The sequence below is a fragment of the Petaurus breviceps genome, unplaced genomic scaffold (genome assembly GCF_028583685.1).
Source record: "Petaurus breviceps papuanus isolate PSGF00001 unplaced genomic scaffold, PetGlider_PUasm1.0 214, whole genome shotgun sequence".
Lineage (NCBI taxonomy): Eukaryota > Metazoa > Chordata > Mammalia > Diprotodontia > Petauridae > Petaurus > Petaurus breviceps.
Window position 1 is genome coordinate 14115530 of NW_027185863.1, and position 23513 is coordinate 14139042.

The window sequence follows — 23513 nt, forward strand, 5'->3', positions numbered from 1 at the left end:
AGATACAAATTCCTGTCCTTAAGAATCTTATATTGTACTGGGAGGATATAACATCTACACAAATAAACTTAAGCATATATAAAGTAACTTCAAGACGGACAGCATGTTAATAGAGTAACAAGAAAAAATTTCATGTAAGAGTTGGCACTTGAGGTATACTTTGAGGGGAGCTAGGTATTCTAAGAAAAGGAGGTAAAGCCTATTCTTAATTTCTCCAAAATCTTCCTCCCAAATAAAATCACTATCATTGAAGAATTATTGAGATGATACACTAACACAAAGTCAAATAATATTATATTTACCTGTTTTAACTTTCATGGACTCCAGTTTCCTCCTTTGTTGAATACATGTACTAAACTAAGTATCTGTAAGGTGCCTTTCAGTTCTACCATCCCAAGATTAACGCCTGAAGAAAAATTCTAAGCTAATTCATTGCCAACTGTTTGTTTTCCATACATTAAAAGACAGTTGTCTTTACTGCATTATGTTACTGTCTTTGCTATTTTATGTTAAGAAAAATTATATGAATGAAATAGTTTATGGTCCTGATGGGGATAGGATCTGAACCCCCCAAAGGAAAGGCCCCAGGACTTTACCATGTGGCCCAGGACCCTGGTGTTCCCCGGGAACAATTGGCCCTTCCCAGTTAATTAACTGCTCTTTCATTGTCTGCACCCTATCCCACCCTAGACCACCACTCCCTTAATTCCATCTAGACCCCTTCTTGGTTCCCACAGTTTTCGGTATGTGAAATCCATCTTGCCTCCATTAAAAGGCTCAGATTCCTTAAGAGTCTGGCCAATAAGGCCAGATTTTTAGAATCATACCCACCCTTTATCAGTTTTTTAATAAACCTTGTCTTTGGCTTTAGTTCAATTTCATTTTGGCAGGACCTGCAAGTCACTATTTCAGGGTCCCAGCACCCCTCAACCTCAATAGTCCTTTGAGAATCTCATCCTGATGTGAATTTTTTTCTCTATGCTTACAAACCTTCTTCTGCATCACTCTCCATAAAAATAAGCCACAAATTCACAATAAAACAAAATAAGGGTAGTTACCTATTAGAACCCAAAGGAAAACAAGTTTACATATTGTCTAAGATAAAACCTCACAAATTACTGATAGAACACATATATTTGTTCTAATGAACATCTTTCTCCCAGGGTAATAATCTCTGGATCCAAACTACAACTAGGCTTCAAATCACAGCAGAAAATATTAAAAGTTACAAATTTAGGAAGTAGCAGTGTGAATACCCATTAAAAGATCTGTGGATAAGCAAACCATAGTCACATGGAACTTCTCACATCACTGCCAAGATTAGGTTATTACTCATCGTCTTAAGTTAACCAACTTCTAAAATAAGGATCCCAAAATCCTCCCTTTCTACTGACCACACAATAGCCACAGCACTATCTGTAGAAATAGAACAAACTTATATACTTGCCAATCTTTTTGGAAGTAGTCCTCTAACTGAAGGGGGGCGGGGGAGGAGCAGAATATAACACAGGCATTACTGATCTTACTCCTGTCACAAAGTGCAGAAGTGTAAATAACACTGATTGGTTAACATACACGAACTGAATGCCACTCTGTAACTTCAGGTGCACCGTGTCATTTTATTAACAGCAACAGCTGACCTTATTTCATGCTCAGAACTGGCCCTAGTACTTCCCTGCCCTCCCTCATACAGACATCTTGTTTAAAACATGCGTTCTTGTTCTACGGTCAGAGCTGAGCAGCCTAAGGGCCTATAAATTTAAAATTAAGAATCCATTACCAGCAAATGGCAACTATTCTATATCTTCTCCCCAAATTTTTGTGAGCTAACTGAATATCTTAAACATAAACATAAAACAAATCTGGGGATTAGTTTCTGAAAGATCTTTTTAAAAAAGAATTCTAAAAGATGATCGTCCTGAGAGATTTCAAATGACAGAATACAAAACCAGAACCAGAAAACAGTGGTCAGCAAAGCAAGAGCATTCCCATCATTAGCCACAAGATGGCAAACTATTGATGGCTATGTATACTTCCCTTGTTGAGGGTAAAGAAAATGTGATTTAGGGTATTTTGCTCCCTCAAGAATAAAATAAAACAAACTGCTGCTAAATAAATAGTTGAATGGATAGAAAAATAAATGAATAAAAGGATAGTGTCTCCACAATAAAACAATCCATAAATACTTTATGCAAGAATTTTCATCCTAAAAAACTGCTTATTAAATCAAGACACAATGTAAATACATAAATTCTATTTAAAATAAGCTATGGTGTTTCAAAAAATCCTAATGAATTATGAATGTCCCTTAATTTAGCTGCCTATAAGTTTAATAATTTCATAACTGGATTTTCTTACAGAAAAGCCTGTGCTACAAATAATTATAAGCTCCTTAAGGAGATAGTATACTATTGATTTCTCATTTTTGCATTCCCAATGGCAATAATATCTTATACACAGTAAGCCTAAAGAATGAAAAAACTATTAAAAAGGGAACCAATAGAAATAAATTAATTTATCATTTAAATCTTTACATTACAACTGTTTCTCCATGAATATACACTAAATGCAAAGTAAGACACACATATGCTGGTAGAAAACCATAGATTTCATAAAGAACACTTTAACAAATTCAGAATTGCCAGGTTCTTCTTCCAGTGAGTACAAATACACTGGGTTATGCCTAACATAGTGGTCTATTTCTTTTTTGTCTCAAGTGTACCATCCTTAAAAATTTGCCTGGGATATTTTTCTTTAAATGACATTCAAACTACTTAAAATTGTATTTAAGCTATTATTTCATAAAACAAATTAGAGTTATTGAAGGTACATGTTCAAAGTGTCTTCAGTTATACCCTCCCCAAAATTGTCCCTGGGTGCCATTGCCATAAACTAAACATTGGAATGGAATAAAAAAAAAATTAAGTTCTTAGGAATAATTAAAAGATGAAACAGAAATAAAAATGTTTCTTAAAATGTTAGTTCTTAATTTAGTAGGTCTCTATATCTGCTAATATTCTTTTATTTCAGTATGATGACATGTCTGTAGCAAACATAAGTCATATAACTGAAGCATATAAACTTGAGTTTCCATGCGAACAATAAACTTTCAATTAAAACTAAGAATTTACATTAACAGTTTAATATAGCAAACAAAAGATCATTTTAACGTCTAGTTCAAATGCTATAGCCAGTGTCTTTAATGACTAACTCTGTGCAAAAAGAGAATATAAAAAGGCCAGCTGGAGGAATTTGTCACGCAAATCATAAAGCTGGCACCAAGGCTGGATACAGTTGCACTTAGGGACTATAAGCATTCTGACAGCTGTTGGGAGTTCTCTTTCTGCTAAAAACTCAAGAGCTAATGAATTCTTGACTTGCCTTCTTGATTATTTCACTTTTCCAAAGGTGGAAGATATAAAAAAGGGGCACCACTAATTCTAGACATTATTCAGAACAATAATTAAGAACCAGATGGTCAAACAGAGATGACGAAAATCTTGGAAGACAACAATTACCTTAGAATATGTGACAGATAAATAAGGCAGCATCAGTCATACTCTAACAAAAACCCTAGATATCAGAACAGATTTCCCAAAATTGAGATATGGGATAGAAAGAATACAAAGTCCTAAGAGACTATAAGAAGTCACTAGAGAAAAACAGAAGGCATTCAAGAAAGAAATCATGAGGAAGTTCAGAGTCATCACTGTTTCTAATGATGTAAAAGGAATGAGAAGAGACTGTGGCTGAACATTTACTGTAATGAATCAAACAGACCCTAAAAGGATATATGCAAGGGATACCAAAAATAATAAAGAGAAAAAAGGAAAAAAATCTAAGTTGGGGGAAATTTTAGTAGGAAAAGTAACAGATGAAAACAGCATATAAAATGCGACTTGGAGGTTGGCTAGGTGGTGCAGTGAATAGAGCACCGGCCCTGGAGTCAGGAGGACTGAGTTCAAATCCGGCCTCAGACACTTAACACAAAACTAGCCATGTGACCTTGGGCAAGTCACTTAACCCCAATTGCCCTCCCCCCCCCAAAAAAAAAGGCAAAAAATGTGACTTGGATAGCCATGTGATCTCAACAGTGTGCTGACTCCCAGCAATAATGCAGCACAAAACTTTCATAACTTCTCATCCTGTGTGATTCTTAGCCACGCTCTTCTTCTATCCGTAAATTTCCATAATTCTCTACAGCAGATCTAGACGTGTTTTTTATTGACCCCGATGGAGCACAAAGATACAATTTTATATTGCTACATGACAGGTCTATCGTCTTTTCAAGTCTTACAACTCTGATGCATAAAGAACACTTGGTAAGGTGTTAACTTTCAAACAGTCAATACGTTCATTTGTTTTAACTGACTATACTTACTTTTAAGAAGAAAGTTAAAGAGGAGGAGAGTCATGGAGGATAAGTGATATAAAAAAAGATCAATAAAATGTCTAATGGAAATATGATAACTCTATGATGATGTCCTCATCAATAGTCAGTCATCATTAGATAGATAGCAAAAAATCTCAAAAGAAAACTTACTAAATAATGCTTCTTATATGGGAAAATGAGATATGAAAAAAAAATGGTCCAACTCATTAATAATCAGAAAAATTAAGTTTAAAATTCAGAGGCAGAACTTTACACCAATCAAGTTTTTAAAAAACACTAAAAAAATTGTTTTAAATCTTCAATATGTCTACTGTTGGTAAAACCTGACAATAGCTAAAATTTACATTGTACTTTTGAGTCTGCAAAGTGCTTTACATACCTTACCTAATACGATCCTCACAATAAGCCTGTGAGATAAATGCTATTATGAACACAATTTTACAGGTAAGGAAAGAGACTGAGAGTTTAAAAAACTTTCCCAGAATAACACAGTTAGTAAGGATCTGTGGCAGGGTTTGAACTCAGGCCTTTTTTACTCTAAATCCAGCACTCTAATTATTATGCTACTTAACTGAAAATCAGCAGACCTTTTTTTGGAAGGCCATCTAGAAATTTACAATAAGAATCAAAGATAAAATCATAACTTTTACCTCAATAATTGCATTTTTGTGGATGTATCCTCAATCTCATCATAAAAGGGGGACAGAGGAGCAATGTTTAAAAATACAATGCACCAAAAGTCTTCATGCAGTTTTTAGCTATAAAGTATAAACAACTGTGCTATAAAGTTTAACACTGCCAGAACACTTGAAACACCCTGTATAAATCAGCATTTATTTGAATGCAAAAACCATAGGATATCAATACTATGAGATAGTACTGTGCCATTAAAATGATAGCTTTGGAAAACATAAGTTTGGAAAGATTTATATAATGGAATGTGAAATGAAGGAGAACATATATATGTATATGTGTGTATGCATGTATGTGTGTATATCCCCTGACTACATAAAAGGAAAATTGCACAGACAAATAGAGAAATTAAAAAAAAAAACAAAGATAAAGGAGTAATCAATAAATTATAATAGACATTGAAAAATCTAATTTTATACATACATCAACCTCAATTTTAAATGTGTGCTTAATTATTTTTGTTGTTGCTCATTTAAGTGTATAATAAATTTTATTTTAATTTTTATTTAAAAGGCAGGGGATAAAGGCAGACAATTGAGGAAAAATACAAAATGGGACAAGGTTCAATGGAAATAAGTATCAGTGAGACTAAAACATTATGAGCTGAGTTTTGATAAATGTTGAAAGCAATAGGAAAGGTTCCTTTACTTATGTGGAGGAAAAGAAGATTAAGGATGGGATAAATAGGATCCCTGCTTGGCTTGGATGACTGAAATGAAAGGGGGACTATTTAGCTCCTATTTTGTTTCTCTTTTCTCCAAGAAAAATCATCTTCACACACACACACACACACACAAACACACACACACACACCCCTTTCAAAATAGGGGGCTAAATTGGAAATAAAACCCAAGATAAATCAGGAGCTACTAAGAAGCTATCCAGCTGCCCTCAAGAAGTTCAAAACATGGACTGACTAGATGAACTCAATCCCAGGAGAATGAAAATTTTGGACATGACTGCTAAATCCATGTTAGTCATTCTTGACAAAACAAAGAATGAGTGATGCCATTAAGCTACAGCCATGAAATGTTATTAGAATTTTCTAAAAGATCATGGGATATTATAGCTAGAACTGAAAGAGGCCTAATAAGTAACTTAGTGCAAACCCCTTGTTTTACAAATGAGGACTCTAGCTAAGGGCGAGTAAATTAAGTGCTCAAGGTCACAGAGCTAACAAGAGGTAGGATTTGAACTCAGGTCTTTTAACTCTTGAGCAACTGAGTATACTTTCCACTGTAATATGTAGCCTCTCTTCCCAAAAATGGAGGTAGACATTAATGTAAAATGGACACGGCACAGAGCTCCCGCCTCTTCTTCCCTCTCTCTGGGGCCTAGCTCTCTCACATCATCCGAATCCATGCTGATAGGTGGTACTGGTTACCCAAATGAGTGGCTACCATGCCACAGCTGAATCTTAGAACACACACACACACACAGGAACACACACACGCATGCACACACAAACACACGCGCACACACACACACACAAACACACGTGCGCGCACACACACACACCTCTAAAACTTCCAACTACAACTCCTGAGCTCCAAATGGCATGTTTTTCATTTAAACAAATAAGCCAACATGACACAACAGTGTTAATAAGAGGTGATGATCACCTAAGCATGAAACATTCACTAATAGAAAGCAAAACAATTCTAATCATTAAAATAACAGGCTACCCAAACACCTGAGTCATACTCTCCCACCAAAACACACAGGATCCATGAGTAAGCACCCACTTACATAAACCTATCAAGGAGGCATATGAAATAGAAAAACCCAGGGCAACTCACAATATGGACTAGAGTCATTGATGTCTTTAGAGAATAATCTATACAAGTCACCTACCGCTACTCTTCTAGGCCCCTCTGATCTGGAAAAAGCTGCTGCTCTCTACTTTCAGGCCACTAAAGCAATGTTAAACATTTTTAGCAAAGAAAAGCCTTCAACCTAGGATCTGCAGAGCTCTTAGCTGGGCACTGAAGCACTGAAAAGGAGTTTCCCTTCAGGCTGTATCCACGAAGCTGTTTGCTTCTGTTCTCTGAGCTCTGAAGGATTTCCTCTTCCTGAGCAATTCAGGGCAGAAAAGAGCACCCCCCTCTCAACCATGGATGGTGCAAAGAAGCAAGTCAACCTTGCTTCAGCAGGCTCTAAACAACATTATCTGCAAAAATCAGAGCTTCCTTCCAATCAGACCAGCATCTTTGCAACGGTAGAGCCAGTCTATCTTGATAGCTGACCTCTGCCAATGGAACATCTGCAGGGATTGAAAGGAGCCAAGCTTAGGCATCAGGGTAGGAAGCACAAGTAAATGACGAGACCCAGGGGATCCCTGAACTAGCACTGGGTACAGAACAGATGTCATCTGGCAGATCTGTTGCCCACCATCTGCTTCTAGTTTGGACTTGAGGGGCATCTGGTGGTAGAGGAGAGTGATACTAGCTATGTATTAAGTAAGGAAAAAATTCAGAAGCAAAAAGTAACTGTGTAGTTTTGATCCAAAGAACAGAGTAACCAATCAATTAATCAACATTTATTAAGAGCATTCTGTATGCTAGGTGATATGTTAAGCACTGGGGATACAAAAGGACAGAGCAAAGACTCAATCTGAGCTTCCAGTTCAGTTCAGGGTGGAAATGTACAGTGGAATAACCAGGGCAAGAGTCCCAGACCAAAGGAATGCCTGCAGTTCTGAGGTCAGCAGCAGTCTACTAAACCTCCCAATGAGAGACAACAGACCTGGCTCAGAGACTTTCAGGGCTCAGAAGAGGAGAGCAGTGAGTAGACTCTGCCCCAGATCGCATCACTATAGGAGCAATGGAAGTTTGAAGACCCTGCTGCCTGAGCTATGAAAACAGCAGAAGGATATAAGAGGAGATAAGCTCAGGACAGACTTTCCCTCTAGAAATCAGCAAAGTCCAACACTGACCACAAACTCCTATCATTCTATCTCTCACTGTGTGTCAACCCTCCTAAATCCATTCTGTTGTCCTCTTAGAGACCTTCACACCCTCTACTCCCTCACTGGCCATCACCAACATTTTTCCTATCACCACTCATTTCTTGTCAAACTCCAGTCTATAGTCACCCCCCACTATAACCTCTGCACCTTCTACTTAATGGAGCGGGAGAAAGTCACATAAAGACACTGACTGAACAGACAAATTTATGCTACTTAATTTCAATTGTGCCCTCATTGCAGCAAGTCAATCTTTCTATTCTTCCCTAACTGATTCTCTATTTTACTCCCAAAAGAAGGTGTTCCAAATATTCCCTCACCTTTAACCTGATGGCTGTGCCTTTTACCATTACTTAGAAAATTGAGGCTATTCACCCTAAGCTACCTCTTCTCCTCTTCTCAACACCATTTAACATCATTCATCCTTCCCACCTCCAATCCCCAACCCTCTAGATTTCTCCAGTTTCTGACAATGAGGTTGTCCTCTCTTTGACAAAGCCAGTTCTTATACCACATGGCAGAGAGAATTCCCTCCTGTCTTCTTCAGGACACTGCCCCCAAATCATCCCTTTTCTCTGTAATCTCAATACTGGTTCCTTCCCTAGTACCTTCAAACATGCCCAACTCCCTCATACTTAAAAAAAAAATTGCACTAGACTTCATGATCCCCTCAAACTATCATCCTTTATCTGTCCTTCCTCTCTTAAACTAAAAAAAGCTACTTAGACACACTGCCTCTACCTCTCCTCTCACTCACTCTTTAACTTTTTGCAAACTGGCTTCCAACCTCATCAATGAATTGAAATTGCTCTCTTCGATACTAATAATGATCTCTTAATTGACAAATCAGATGGTCTTTTCTCAGTTCTCAACCTATGTGACTTCTTTATAATATTAAACACTGTTGACCTCTTTTATAAATAAATTCAGTGCAAAAGAACGTTTCTTTTGTTTTCCCTATACAAAGCTCTCCTTTCACTAATCATTATCTGCAAGTCATATTGTCTTTCCCAGTCATTACAGGAACTATGAAAGAGAAATTATTTTATCCCCTAAGATTCTTACTAATACTTGGGGATCTAAAGCTGTAATCCAGAACTAAAACCCAGATCTCTAACTAGGGCCTGCAGTAAAGACTCTAAACCAGACACTAAAAAGTAGTGACAACTGTACTATTTCAGGAGATAGAAACAACTTAGCAACAATTGAGCAAGAACAATTAGCTTAAAAAATAAAGTTATCAGGTGGCTTGCTTCCTCGACTCAGTTACCATGCCCCTAAGTAAATACCTTCCTCACTCAGTTCAATCCTTCTTCCTCCCCAAGAATGACCTAGCAGTGTGTCTATCTCCGTGGAATACCGGTACAGCATTCAAGCAGTCCATCTGCTATTTCTTCACCAATAGAACCAGCCCAGTTCCTTTTCAAATTATACATTTCTAGAATGATGTCCCCAAGAACTCCTTGTAAGTTGTCATATGCTGTATTTTCTTTAAAAGAGAAGTCTCTTTTAAAACAGGGAAATCTGAAAATTCAGTAAAAAAAAAAGGGGGGGGTTACTAAATTAATATCCCTTAACTCTTTTTCACTATCAAATTATTACTAAAAAAATGCATTAAAGCCCAAAAGGACTGTTTAGAACAAGCAATCACCAAATGAAAGAATACCCTCTACAACATCTTAAACTATTCCAGCCTCTGTCTAGTGATGGGAAGCTCACTCCCTAGGAAGACCTATAGAAGTCTGAGGTCAAGAAAAAAAAATTGGGACATAGATCAAATTAATAAGATAGATGTAAAAAAAATTAATTTAACTTTTACTAAATAAAAAAAAACCTCAACAAGTATATAAACACTCAGCAAGGACATACTTTGACAAGTACAGCTCTCTACAAGCCTACCCATAAGAATGCATACAGCCTTGGTGACATAAATGGCCCCAAAAGAATTCAAAAAGTCCACCAGGTCGAAGGAACTGTATTTCCTCTATAATTCATCAAAAAGCAGACACTAATTCATTTTTCCTACTCTCATTTGGGGTCTCCATACTTTACATATGCTTTATGTCACCAATGTCTGGTCCAAGGCCTGGGAAGAACAAATAATGTTTGAGACACAACTTATCCCATGTTGTTCTTATTCAGTTGTTCTAGTCATGTTCAACTCTTCATGACTCCATTTGGGGTTGTCTTGGCAAAAATGCTGGAATGTTTTGCCATTTCCTTTTCCAGTTCATTTTATAGATGAAGAACTGAAGCAAACAGGGTTAAGTGACTTGCCCTGGGTCATACATCTAGTAAGTGTCTGAGAACAGAGGAGTCTTCCTGAGTCTTGGCCTGGGACTCTCCACTGTGCCACCTACCAGCCAAAAACAAAACACTCTGCATAGCTCAAATCAGAGCTAGAGCTAATAGTTGCTTTGAATGGCATTAAAGACTCTCTGCTGTCTTACCTCTAACATATTTTATATCTGAACCATAACATTAACAAAAACGTCAATAATGTCCAGATCACAGAACCTCAGAGTTGGAACAGTAATTAGAAGCATTAGACCCTCCCCGCTACCGCTTAACAAAACATCTTTAACTGAAGTCCTTTAATTCTTTCATTAACGTTTGAGGAAAGGGAAGAAGGGCTGTGAGAGGGTCTAGAACTGTAGTTGTTGGGACATAGGATGTCACCTAGGAACTAATAGTTTTAAGGAAGAATTCAAGTGTGAAGTTGGAATTAGGGAAAATGCATCTTCATTTTCTACTTTTCTAATTTGAAGAGAGAGAGCAAGAAGAGGAAATGGAATGGAGAACTACAAGGAAGTAGGTATGTACAGACACTGCACCCTCCATGGCAGGAAAACAGGAAGGGTTTACTGCACGAAAGAAAAAGTATTAACAGAGCCAGATGCTCTCATTTCTTTTCATCATATCTTGCATCAGCAAAATCTCTGTACTACAGCTACTCTTTTAAGTGACACTCTGCAACAAGTTAGAAGTATTATCGGCTGTACTTGTGCAAGTGTAACACGGCATCATCAGTTTCATGGAATGCTAAAGTTGAACGATGAGGTGCTGTGTGGATTTACCATATCATTCTAAAGAGTGCTGGCTATTGCAGGAAAAGATGTCGGCCAAAACTTTGTCTCTGCAAGAACAGAGTTAAACTTTATGAAGAACAGAACTGGCTATGTGAATTGCTGAAAGAGGATTTCTATAGGAATGCTACATTTCTGTGTGACATAATGTCAAATCAAAACAACTTGACTATTTCTTTGGAAGGTAAACTAAGTCTATATATGATATGTGGCAAAAAAAATTCAAGCATTTAAAAAGTTATCTTTTTTCAAAATACTTCTTCAAAAGGAAATTTTGAATGAACAGTTTCCCCAATTAGCAAAAATCATGGATGAGCAGGATGATATATGCGAATCATTTCAAGAATATGCAACTGTTATAGATCTATTAATTGGAAAATACAATGAAAAGTTCACTGACTTTGAGAATCATGACATCACACTCAAATTAGCATTTCAGCCTCACCTAGCTGATATTGCCAAGGCACCTAAAGAACTACAGATGGCACTGACTGATTTCTCAATAGATGACATTTTAAAATCATTGTCTGATACTAGGAAAGACCCAACTGAAATATGGACAAATGCAGAATAATCACACCTTCAGAAACATGCCCAAAAAATGTTTCCTTGCTTTTCAATCACTTATTGCTGCAAATCTACATTCTCCTACCTACCCTTAAGGTCACAAATGTCTAACCCCATCTAGAGGACCAAACAAAACTGTAGACCTTCATGCTGCAATCAAACATTCAAACGTTCTCTAAAAAAAGCAGACACAAAGTCATTAAAAGGTTAGTCACTTTAAAATTAGTGAACAGTTTTCATTTTCTGAAATTATTAAGTATAGTTAGATTTTTTTTACAAAAGTGTCTGTTTTTAAGTACATCTAACTGAAGTTTCTTGAATGCACCATTTTGATTGCAGCTAAATGTTAACATGAAAGGTCCCCACCCCCGTTCTAGGTCCTCCATCACTTCTCATCCTAAATCACTGCAACAGCCGCCTAATTACTCTCCCAACTTCAAGCCTCTCTCTACTCCAGCACATGTTACACACTGCTGCAAAAATAGTGTTCCTTAATTGCAGATCTGACCATGTAACTACATTACTCAACCAACCCAAGTGACTTCCTGTTACATCTAGGATAAAACATAAATTCTTCTGCTTAACTTTTAAAGCAATCCATGACATATCCCAACCTATCTTCCAGCCTCACTGGACATCACCACACTACTGCAATCTGTCATTCCGCCAAACAGGCTCTGTGCTCACACATGATGTTCCATCTCCCGCTTCTGTGCTTTACACTGGCTGTCCCTCATGCCTGGAAAGAGCACAGTGGGAAATGACCTAAGAGTATTTTTAAGAGTACTTTACATCTCAAATTCCTCCATCTCTTCTTCCTCTCAGATTCTAAAAAGTATGGGTTCCCCAAACTTCTGCCCTCAGTCCACTATCTTGTCTTTCTACACTCTCTTTGGTGATCTCATTTAAACCCATGGGACTCAAAAATCAACTCAATGCAAATTACTTTATTTCAGCAGTCACCCATCGTGAGGTCCAAGCCTATGTCTTTAAGGTCCTACCTTGTACCTCATATTTACCATGTCCCATGGGCGCCTCAAACTGATATATCATTAATAAATTCCTGTAAAACTCTGTCCTCCCTCTGATTTCACTATTCAATAAAACTACCAATTTATCCAATCTATCAATTTCTATACTCTGTTATGACAGAGTATCATCATCACTACTACTCTAGTACAAACCGTCATTACCACCCAGATGAACTGAGTGTGGTATACCTATGCCATGTATTCCTATACACGCTCTCTTTCCCTCTTTAAGCCATTCTTCATACTCCTTACATACTCACTTTCCTCCCAAGCATACTGTGCCTTTGCTTGAAACCAGTAAGTCGCTACTGCCTATCAAAAAGTTCACATTCCTTACCCTAGAAGTTGTCCAACCAAGTGCCATCATACTTAGCAGGATGTAGTCGAATGACCAATGGAATTAAAATCTGAAGACTTAGGTTCACATCCTAGTTCTGCTATTTACTAGGCATGTGACTGGGAGCAAAAGCACACATTCTTCTTTGGGAGCTCCAACTGCCCTTCTGCAAGATGAAAGGGGCTGGACTCTTAGAAGACTTCTCTAGCTCCTTTGAGAATTTCAAATTCCTTCATTTTGTGTTGCCTTTTGTCTCTTATTTCATGCTATTCATCAACATGTACTTCCCACTTCAGCTGAACTGCATTATTAGTCATCGTCTTCTGCATGGGTACGTAGTACTTTTCTACACCTTTGCCTTTACTCATCCCTTTGAAATAAATCCCTTTCCTCAAATGCTACATTTCTATACTCATTTTTTAAGAGTTCAAATCAAAGGCTACCTCCCTCCAGGAAGCCTCCCCCAATGCCCCAAGTCAATAATGACTTTTATCCCCTCAAAGTACATATATTTAGTTTATATTTGTACCACATACATATTTTGCATATTGGGTATGACTCTGTATTATAGTTAGTTGTGAATGTGTCCTATCGTCCTACTAGAAAAGGTATTTTTAAACTAGAGTTAATGCAATTGTTTATTGGATTTTTTTGCTTTTCTATTTTGGTAGTAGTATTTTAATATAATTAGTATCCTTTTAAACCTGTGTGTTTTCTGCATTTTTTATGCTTTTATGCATTTTTGGTTTTTTACGCATTTAACAACATTCTGTGAATGTGTGCATAAGTTTCACCAGAATTTGGGACCCATCTATGACTTTTTTTCCTTTTTTTTTTCCATTCATGATTGTAAAAAAAGGTTAAGAAATACTTGACTATTAGCTACAAAAAGACCAAGAAAGTGTCAATATCTTATCTAAATTTGGCATCTCATCCTGAGCCTAGCAAATTGTTCTGGCTCCAACGGTCACTGAGTTAACATGTCAAATTACAAAGGCAATAAGAAATGACTGGAGAGTTCTAAGGGGTATAATGATCAAATTTGTACACAAAGATTAGTCTAGAAATGTTATTATGGATGAATTAGAAAAAGTAGAGGTGAGGAATTTCCCCATCCTGAAAAACACATAGTGTCTGAAATACTACATATAGATTTTTAAATCATTCCTATTATTATAATAATCTTATTTTTATGTAGTTTTTTTAGTTCTGCAGGCTACAAACTGATAAGGTACAATAAAGTCCACTTTAAAAAAAGAACTAGAACAGAAATATTAAGCCACTTTACCAGGTATTCAAACAACGGAAAAATATCTGTTAGTAGCAGATCTAGTTAATTATATCCTAGTTTCCTTCTGTTCCTCTTTAAAGAAATGACAGTTCTACAAATATGAAAACCTCAAATACTTACCATTTGATTTGATTTCTCGTACATAGTTGCTAGGGAACCAGCCGGTTTTGCCATTGTGAGTGCCCTCCCACCAGCCCCCTTCTTCTACTCTCGTGACATGGATGATGTCTCCTTTTGTAAAAGAAAGTTCATCTTCATTTGTTTGTTGAAAGTTAAATTTTGCTCTCACCACCAGTTGATGGTTGCTATTATCCGTCATGTCCTAACATGAAAGAACAAACATAAGGAAAAGTAAGTATTTTCTTATGAAACTGGTATATCTATCACACAAAAGCTTTAAGCAAATTGAAATTAATCCTATTTTAAACTGTGCAAATAGAATAAAGAGAAAACATGTTAGATTTTTTTATCTTACTTTATAACCAAACTGATGTCTAAAAAAATAAATAATTGGATCATAAATCTAGAAACAACCTCACCATCTAGTCTAACCCACTTGTTTTACAGATAAGGAAACTGAGGCCTAAAGTCACAGGTAGCAAGAGAAGGGGTTAGAATTCAAAACAAAAGGTGCTCTGGTTCCAGTGTCCAGTGCTCTTCTTGAAAAAGAAAGTTATGTACATGTGACCAGATTATTTTGAAAGTATTCTTCTAATTATTAGGAGCTCTTTGTTTTTAACTTTCAATGTGGTGAGAATTTAATGTAACCACAATTACTTAATGGTTCTTTTCAGTTCTTGTGGCTATTAGAGATTTTTTAAATGAAGCTCATTTTATCATTCTCTTCAAAGTTACATAATAATTTGTAAGAGGAATTTTCTGCAAGAAAACTATAGCATATTGATGAGCTCAGGATTTCACTGATGTGGACATCCCTTCACGTAAATTCCATTTAACAGAAAGAAAAGACAAAATTTAAACCACAACCAATCATACCAACAAATAAAGCAGCAGAAAAAAAATCTGGATCAATATAGCACCCAACTGTCCACCTGTTATTTTTCATTCTCAACACGTAACCAATCCACTTCCTTTCCAGGTCACACATATCCTCACATTCCATATCACTTCTCACATGAAAATCATCCTTGTTACTTGGAACTTTAAACCAACAAGATCATGCTGTTCTGTGGCTATACAGCTAAGAGACTATAAGCAACTTCTGTAGCAACAAGCAATCTGGCACCACTGAAAGCATCAAGCAATGCCTCAAAAAAGATATGTTTCTATCTTCTTATATCTGACTGTGGGTCTAGCTCATTCTTCACTGAACCAATTAACTAAGATGAATATGCAGAAAGACTAAATCAACAGCCTGCCTACCAGCTACATTTGAAAGTCTTGGCAATGTGTCTTCTTCATCCATTTTGTTTTTCTAGTGTGGGTGGCTGGGCCAACAACTTTAACACCACTGTTAACTGTTGAATTCAGAGAACTACTGAACAAAGTTATTTCCATGTTTGTATCTTTAATAATCTTACCATATGTGTGAAAAATACCTTTTGAGGAGGTATCAGAATATCATTTTTTTAAAAATTCAACAAATATTAGACACTACAGGATCTTCTAGTTTCTATAACTTTCATTCAGTTGTGATTGTAAAGATGTTTCTGTTGTAGAAGTTTATGTACGCCCTTCTCATGTTTTCATAATGAATATTTTCAATACACGCATAAGAGTATTCAAATAAAGATTTTATAAGAGATGAAAAATAAGGCATGTGGGTTGGCAGTTGCTAATGATTTCTGTCAACAATCTTTTCTCCTCTCTTAGAACCTTCTCTTTTCTGAGAATTCTTGAAATCTAACCCGTAAGTGCCTTTAAAACAGACCTCACCGAAAGATTTTTCTACATACTTGGTAAGGTTCAGCTACCCTTTAGGATTTAATCTTCTACAGACCACTACTACTTCTTCACGTAGTATATCTGCTCCCAGAGTGATAAAGTTCAATCAAACATGAAGGATCCTTCACTGTCACCAATGAGAACAGGTCACTATTGAAAAAGAGACGATTTTGTTCGTCCTCTTTGCAATATTCTCTACAAATTCCTTCAAGCTAATCAAATTTAGCTTATACCAAAATCTCTAACAGGTAAAAAATGTTCTCACTAACTCGTTATTTTTTCCCTTGTTACTATATAAGGTAGCCTCCTCTGCAATGTTTTACAAACAGACTTATATTCAAGAAGGGTTACTCTTCACTGTAATGGCTTTTCACTTGTGAAAGCGATTATATATTTGCTGACTAGAGTGGAGTTTCTGGTGTCTTTCAGTCTTCTACTTTGTATCAGTTAAACTTCTCTAAAATTATGATAATTACTTCCCACTTTTCATATTATACAGCATTACATGTATGTATATGTACAATATATATTATATGTTGTTGTAACTGTATCTAAATATAGCTATAAATTCTTTTTGTCTTCTGGTTTTATTTATAGCCAGGATATCAATAATGATATGACTGAGTTCTTTAGTAAAATGTCAACTCCTTTTTTGTTGGACAAATAATCAATATGATAATTATGAATAATTTTTTTAAAATTTTTAATTCTCAGCACCCTCAGCTTGGTTACACAACTCCATCACTGTTACTGGGAAAGAAGGTTGCACAGTTTTGATGCAGAGAGGGGAAATTAGTCTGATGTTTGTCATAGATTCATCTCCTGGTGGACAACATTCTAGTGTTGGGAGACAACAGGTTATTCTATCCAAATTATAAGGAAATACATTAATACCAGCTGCCATTAACATCAGGAACAGAAGCTCTGAGTAATATCCAAAAGAGTAACACAGTCCAGTGGAAACAGTACTGGCTTTCAAGTCAAAATATCTTGATTCAACAGAATAAAACAAATTTGGGTGTTTTTTTTTTCATTTTCTTTACTTTTCTTGAATTTTTTTTTTGGTCTATATTTTCTTTCACAACATGACTTATGGATATGTTTTGCCTGACTACACATATATAACCTATATGGAATTGCTTGACTTATCAACTAGGGAGTGGAAGGGTGGGGAAGGAGAAAGGGAAAGAATTTGAACTTAAAAGTTTTTAAAATAAAACGTTAAAAAAAAGTGTTTTTACATGTAGCTGAGGAAAAACTAAATACTAAATAAATACCAAAAAAAAAAAAATTATCGATTAAAATACTGGCTCTGCTACTTTCTACCTGTTTGACATTTGGCAATTCCTCTCACTGCTCTGGGTCTCAATTCCTCAGCAAGTTTAGCTAACTTCCAAGGGCCCTACAAGCTCTAAAACTATGATGCTATCATCTTATATAAGAACTCCTGAAGATATTTGCCATTGAAATTTTTCTTCTGTTTCTTGTTTGTCTAACTATGGGATGAAAATACTAGGAAGATGAAGAATATAAATATAGAATCTTCTTCAATGTGCCTAATTCTTCTCCTCTACAAAAATATCACATCCATTGGAAGTTTCTCCATTAAGAACTTCTCTAGCAAAATCTAAGTGAAAAGTTATCATTTTTCTAAAACCGTGAGGATCAGCACTTAGCAACAAGTACTAATTCCCACCTCCACCTCTCTTCACTACCTCATGGAAAAAACTTTTTACCCCCAGTTTGCCAACTAAATAAGATAAATTTGGGGGAGGGGAGTGAGGAAGGGAGAACTTTCTATATCCACACATGATATTTTTAAAACCTGCTCTTCTACTTCATACAGACTTATATCAAAGGACAAATAAAATATGTTGTGCTCCCCTAAAACTAGTATTGGATAATGACATTGTAAAAGCAAGGTAAAAGAAAAGAGAATGATGTAACGAGGGGAAAAAACTTAAGTTTTAGATAAAGAAGAAAGAAGGAAGTTATCTGGAAAGGAAAACAAGATAGGAAAAGGGAGTAAGAATAATACACAATTTCTTTAAGAAACAGAAGGGTAAAGGAGAAGAATGGTCAGGAAAGAGATAGAGGTGGAAATGTGTTTTAAATATAATGGATTTCAGAGAATTATTTCATTTTTAGAAAGAGAAAAAATGTGGCTCTGCCACTTAGAATCAAAGACTGTTAGAGATGAAAGACTTAAAAGATAAATCCATACAACTGCCTATGTTTAAAGATGAGGAAACTGAGACCAAGAAAGCTAAACAACTTGTTCACAGTTATGACAAATCAGAAGTAGGGCAGGAACCCTAACACAGATTTTCTGACTCTTGGACAGTGTTCTTCCCACTGCGTGGTGTCATCTGAAGAATGGATAAATTTAAACGATAGCACAGCAATCAGTATTAATTACAAAGACAGAATCAATGGACAAATTAGTTGTACTAAAATAAAACACTTGCTTGTTCCTTCTCCTTTGTTAGTAGGCATGACCAAAGTACTCTAGTTTTTCTGGGAAGTTACACATATTGGTTAGAGAAACATCTAAGGCTTCAGGAATATTAAGTTTATTTGGCATTTTTTCCCCTGAAAAACAAATTTGGCTGGGGTTTTTTTAATTGACTAATGGGGGTTATTAGAACCAAGTTCATCAACATGCCAAATAAAACTGTTGCTAGAAAACTGACATAATATGTACTTTCCTGCTCTAGTATATTGTCTTTAAGTTACCTATACTCCCTGTGTGGAATATCTTCTGTTTCATAAACTATGATTATTATTCATCAAGTGTCCGCTATGATTTTCAATATATTTTCTTCCCTGTAAACATCCACAATAACTTTGGTAAATCTGCTTTTTTATAAAACAAAGAGGGGCAGCTAGGTGGCGGAGTGAGTAAAGCACTGACCTTGGAGTCAGCAGGACCCGAGTTCAGTTCCTGCCTCAGACACTTAACACCCACACAAAAAAAACAACTCACTGTGTAACCTTGGGCAAGTTACTTAACCCCAACTGCTCTCCAAAAGGCAAAAAAAAAAAAACCACACACACACATACCCAATACTGATGACATATTCCAACAACTGAAGGCAACTATAGCAATTAAGTCAATACATATGCCTTTCCAGAACCAGACAAGGCTGACCATACAAAAGAATCCTGCTCCTAGCCAGCTACAAATAGTGAGCATCCCTTAGGATCCTGTTTTATAATGAATGTTATGTAAAGCAAGGGTTTAGTTCTAAGAAAATAAAGTGCTTACAAACCAATGTGCCTCATATTCATGAATGTGAAACATGGAAACTTAGATTCATTCCTTTTCAGAGTGCCTGATTCCTCTCTTGCAATCCTCTTGGCTGCCTCTAAAGGAGACACTGTTATAAAAAAACCTCAAAAACTGAGCCTCAGGAAGAGAAAGAGGCAAGACACTTAGAGGGAAAAGGAAGTGGGAGAAAAGCAAAGGTAATATACATTTGAAATTTTGTTTCTTTCAGAATTAGCTTAGTTTCAGGTAAAAGGCAACAAATAATTCTGTTCACAACCTTTCTAGATTTCTTTTATGATGAAAGGCAAATATTTTTCAGTGATTTATATACTTCTCTTAATTTGAAGGCATAATTCTCCCAAAGCAATTTCAAACTCTTCTAGAGACCTATGCCCAATAAAATTTAAATTTACTTCAATCAAATTCAGAAATAGTGCTACTGAGAGGAAAAAAAGAACAAAGAAATAGCAAGAAACATTTCTAGTCTCCTCCACTTTCTACTGTTGTTAAGTCATTTCAGTCATGTCCAACTCTTCGTGACCCTATCTGCCAAGAAGCAGATACTGGAGTGGTTTGCCATTTCCTTCTCCAGATCATTTTTACAGATGAGGAAACTGAGGCAAACAGGGTTAAGTGACTTGCTCAGGGTCACACAGTTAGGAAGTATCTGAGGCCAGAAGTGCAGTCGGGAAGATGAATCTTCCTAACTCAAGGTCTGGCACTCTATCTGCTATGCCACCGAACTGCCCAGCCTATTTTCTATTAGCTGTCTTAAAAAGTGGAGGGACTATTTTACTTTTCTGTCAATATACCTTATGGATTTTACTACTGCTTCCTAAAATACTGTGATTAATAAACTCAAACTTACGAAATTTTTCAAAAATCTTTTAGCACAGCACAGTAAGCTGAGCATACAATAAGCATTTACTAATTAATGCTGGCTTTGTCTACTAATCCCCCTTTCTGTATTAAAGTAGGTATTCTAGAAGTACAGTCTAAAGATCAAGTGAATAAATCCATTTAGTTAATATCATAACAGAAATCCACATCAAAATATACACATGTAATAATAAAATTCAGCAAAATCCCACAGTATTGATGCATCTTATAACATTCATGTTGAAAATGAGTCTATATTTATTTCTGATATGAAATAACTTATTTATAATGTTTAGGAAAACAAGGAACTTGTATTTCATCAAAAACAATAATCCCATTAATTCAATAACTTAAAGATATAAGGTTTGCTTTATTTTGCATGGCAAAGGAGGCAAAAAGAATAGGTGGTTCAGGGTCTTTTGCCCTACTAAAAAGATCTTTAAACTTAAAAATGTCATTAAAATAGTAGTTTTCAACATCGAGTTCTACCTTTTTTCATACCATCTTCAGTTAATACTGTTTCTTGGTTTTTTCCCTTTACTTTTCACTCTGCCTTTCCCTATTTCATCAGTACATTCATCATTAATGTACTCCTTGCCCATTCTGATAATACAAAATCAATTTTTTCTTCACTTAACACGTCCATTAATTTAGGTCCCTTTCCCTTAAACTGTTTCTTAATTATCATACGGGTTTAGGCAGAAGAAAATTACTACTGGATAATTTAGTTTTATGGACCTTAAATATTCATTTTTGATTTCTCAAAGTAAATTCCTTAAAAATACATCTCTATTTCAACATTTTAGTGTAAGAGGATAAAATAAGAAATATCACACAGTGCTCAAGCACTCATTTTTATGGAAGGCATAAATAAGATTCTATGTGTATACACAATACATACATATATGCACGCATGCACAGACGTGCTCACACAGACACATAACCTAACTATCAGAATTTATGGAGCCTCTGGCTAGGCATTAGCCTGCCAAAAGAGTGGAAGAACAGAGAAATCCAAGACATATAACTTTTACTCCTTTACAAGACCACTTTTAATAACAAGGGGGTGTGCACACATACAAGTCAGCTTTTGTTTTAATCAAACTTACCAAACTTCGATACTGGCCCTGGAACAATTTTGAAGTCCGACTGAGTAAAGACTGAGATCCAAGGGAATCAAAGGACTTTATTCGATGAGATGAGGGCCGAGCACATACAGAGTCACTTCCCAGCCCAATGTCTGAAAAGGTTATGCACAAAAAAAAGTTGAAGATGTCCGATATCATGTACCTTCACTATGCACTAGACTTTTAAAATAGGGCAGCAACATAAGAATACACCAAAAGACTTCAACAAAGCAAGTCATTTATACAGTAGACAAAGAACTTGTTCTTTGTCTACTACATAAATGATTTGCATTCATTCCCCAATTACCTTTCCAGAAATTAACTGAAGCTAACTACTCATATCAATCGCTTTCTGGCATAATTTTTCAAGTGTTTGATTATTAAAATTATCCAAGGTATTTCTTAATTTGAAGGGTCCTTTGCAATAATTTTCATTAGTTACCCTTCAGCCTCTCCAAACAAATGGCTTAACAAAGACAAGAGAGGGTGGCAAATAAGAGTCCAAAAGGAAGGAATTACCTGCAACAAAATAGAAAAAAGATCCATGTTTAAAACTAATTGAGGGCAACTATATTACCACAGAGAAGATCCTATTCCTTATAAGTGAGGCTTATTTCATTCACTGAATATTATCCTCAATGCCTAAAACAGTGCAAGGCACGTAGCCTGTGCTTAATAAGTATTACTGACTGATTTTTAGCCTGGAAAAGCCTTCCAGGAAACACACCATCTTACAGCCGCAAAGACCCTCACTCATCTGTCAAATGGAGATACCTACACTATTTTGCTTACAGTTTAGTACTCAGGATAAAATGATATAATACATATGGAAACACCATACAAAATTAAGCAATTAATTTTGCAGTCTTTGACTCTTTTTCACCAACACCACAAATCCCATACTATGCCACTTATTTCATCAAACAGGATACCAGTAACCTATTGCTAGAAGAGAATTCCATGCCTTTTAAGAAAAAAAAATCTTCCCAGACATTCAGACATGGATAGCCCTAACAGCTATAACTGCTCAGGTCATATTACAACTGTTTCAAAGCCCCTAGAGCTATGCCATATAAAGAGAGCAGACATACTAAAGTACTATCCACATTCTCCTTTTTAAAAATACAAAAATATTTCAACAGTCTACAACAATGAATGAGACAAATCTAATAAGATTAAATTTAATCAGGTTAAATGTAAAGTCCTGAAACTTGGTTTTTAAAGTCAATTATCCAAGTATAGAATTGGGGAAGTTAGAAAATACTTCATGTGAAAAAGGTCTAGGACTTTTAGGAACTGGGAAGTTCAGTATATGAATCAACAGTGTTAACATGGTAGTCAAAAGTGTTTGCATGACTACAGGATACACTTATAGAAGCAGTTCCCCCCCCCAAAAAAAAAGTGAGATTCTGTAGCTCCATTGTGCTCTTCCCTGGTCAGATTACATCTGGAATACTGTGTTCAGTTCTAGGTAATTTGTTTCAGAAAGGACACTAACAAAATGGACACTGTTTAGCTTTAGCACTACCTTCCTACCCCACCTATCTATCCACCCACCCCTACCTCTACCTATCAGTGCCTTCCCACTTCATAACTTGTGCTTATTTTATACATATTCAAACACAAAATTTCTGTACATGCCATCCCCCTCTCTCTAAAAAAATGTAAGCTCTTTTGAGAGCTCCTTTCTTTCATTTTTTGTCTCTTTATCCTCAGTACTTATGACAGAGGCACTGATACATAAACTGATAAAATACTTGTGTACTGATGGGCTGGTTGAAAATGGTGAGGTTACAACAAATCATGCCATTAGAAAATTATTTGATGGAAATGTTTAGCTTGAAGAGAAAAAAACAAACAAAAACACAAGGGCAGCGGAGGAGCTCACCAGAAAAGCTGGAAATGGATGATAACTGTCCTCATGCATTTGAAGAATTATCACATAGAAAATATATTAGACTTATTCTG

General features: G+C 36.0%; 1 protein-coding gene across 1 annotated transcript in view; it reads right to left on the reverse strand.

The window, feature by feature from the left end:
• The window catches only part of ARHGEF7 (Rho guanine nucleotide exchange factor 7), a 310305-nt gene that overhangs the window by 179247 nt on the left and 107545 nt on the right, over positions 1 to 23513 (reverse strand). The window contains exons 8-9 of the mRNA XM_069094099.1: positions 21528 to 21658; positions 14484 to 14685 (exon numbers count right to left, since the gene is read on the reverse strand). Coding sequence (XP_068950200.1) covers positions 14484 to 14685; positions 21528 to 21658 — 333 coding nt within the window. The remainder of the gene's footprint in view (positions 1 to 14483; positions 14686 to 21527; positions 21659 to 23513) is intronic.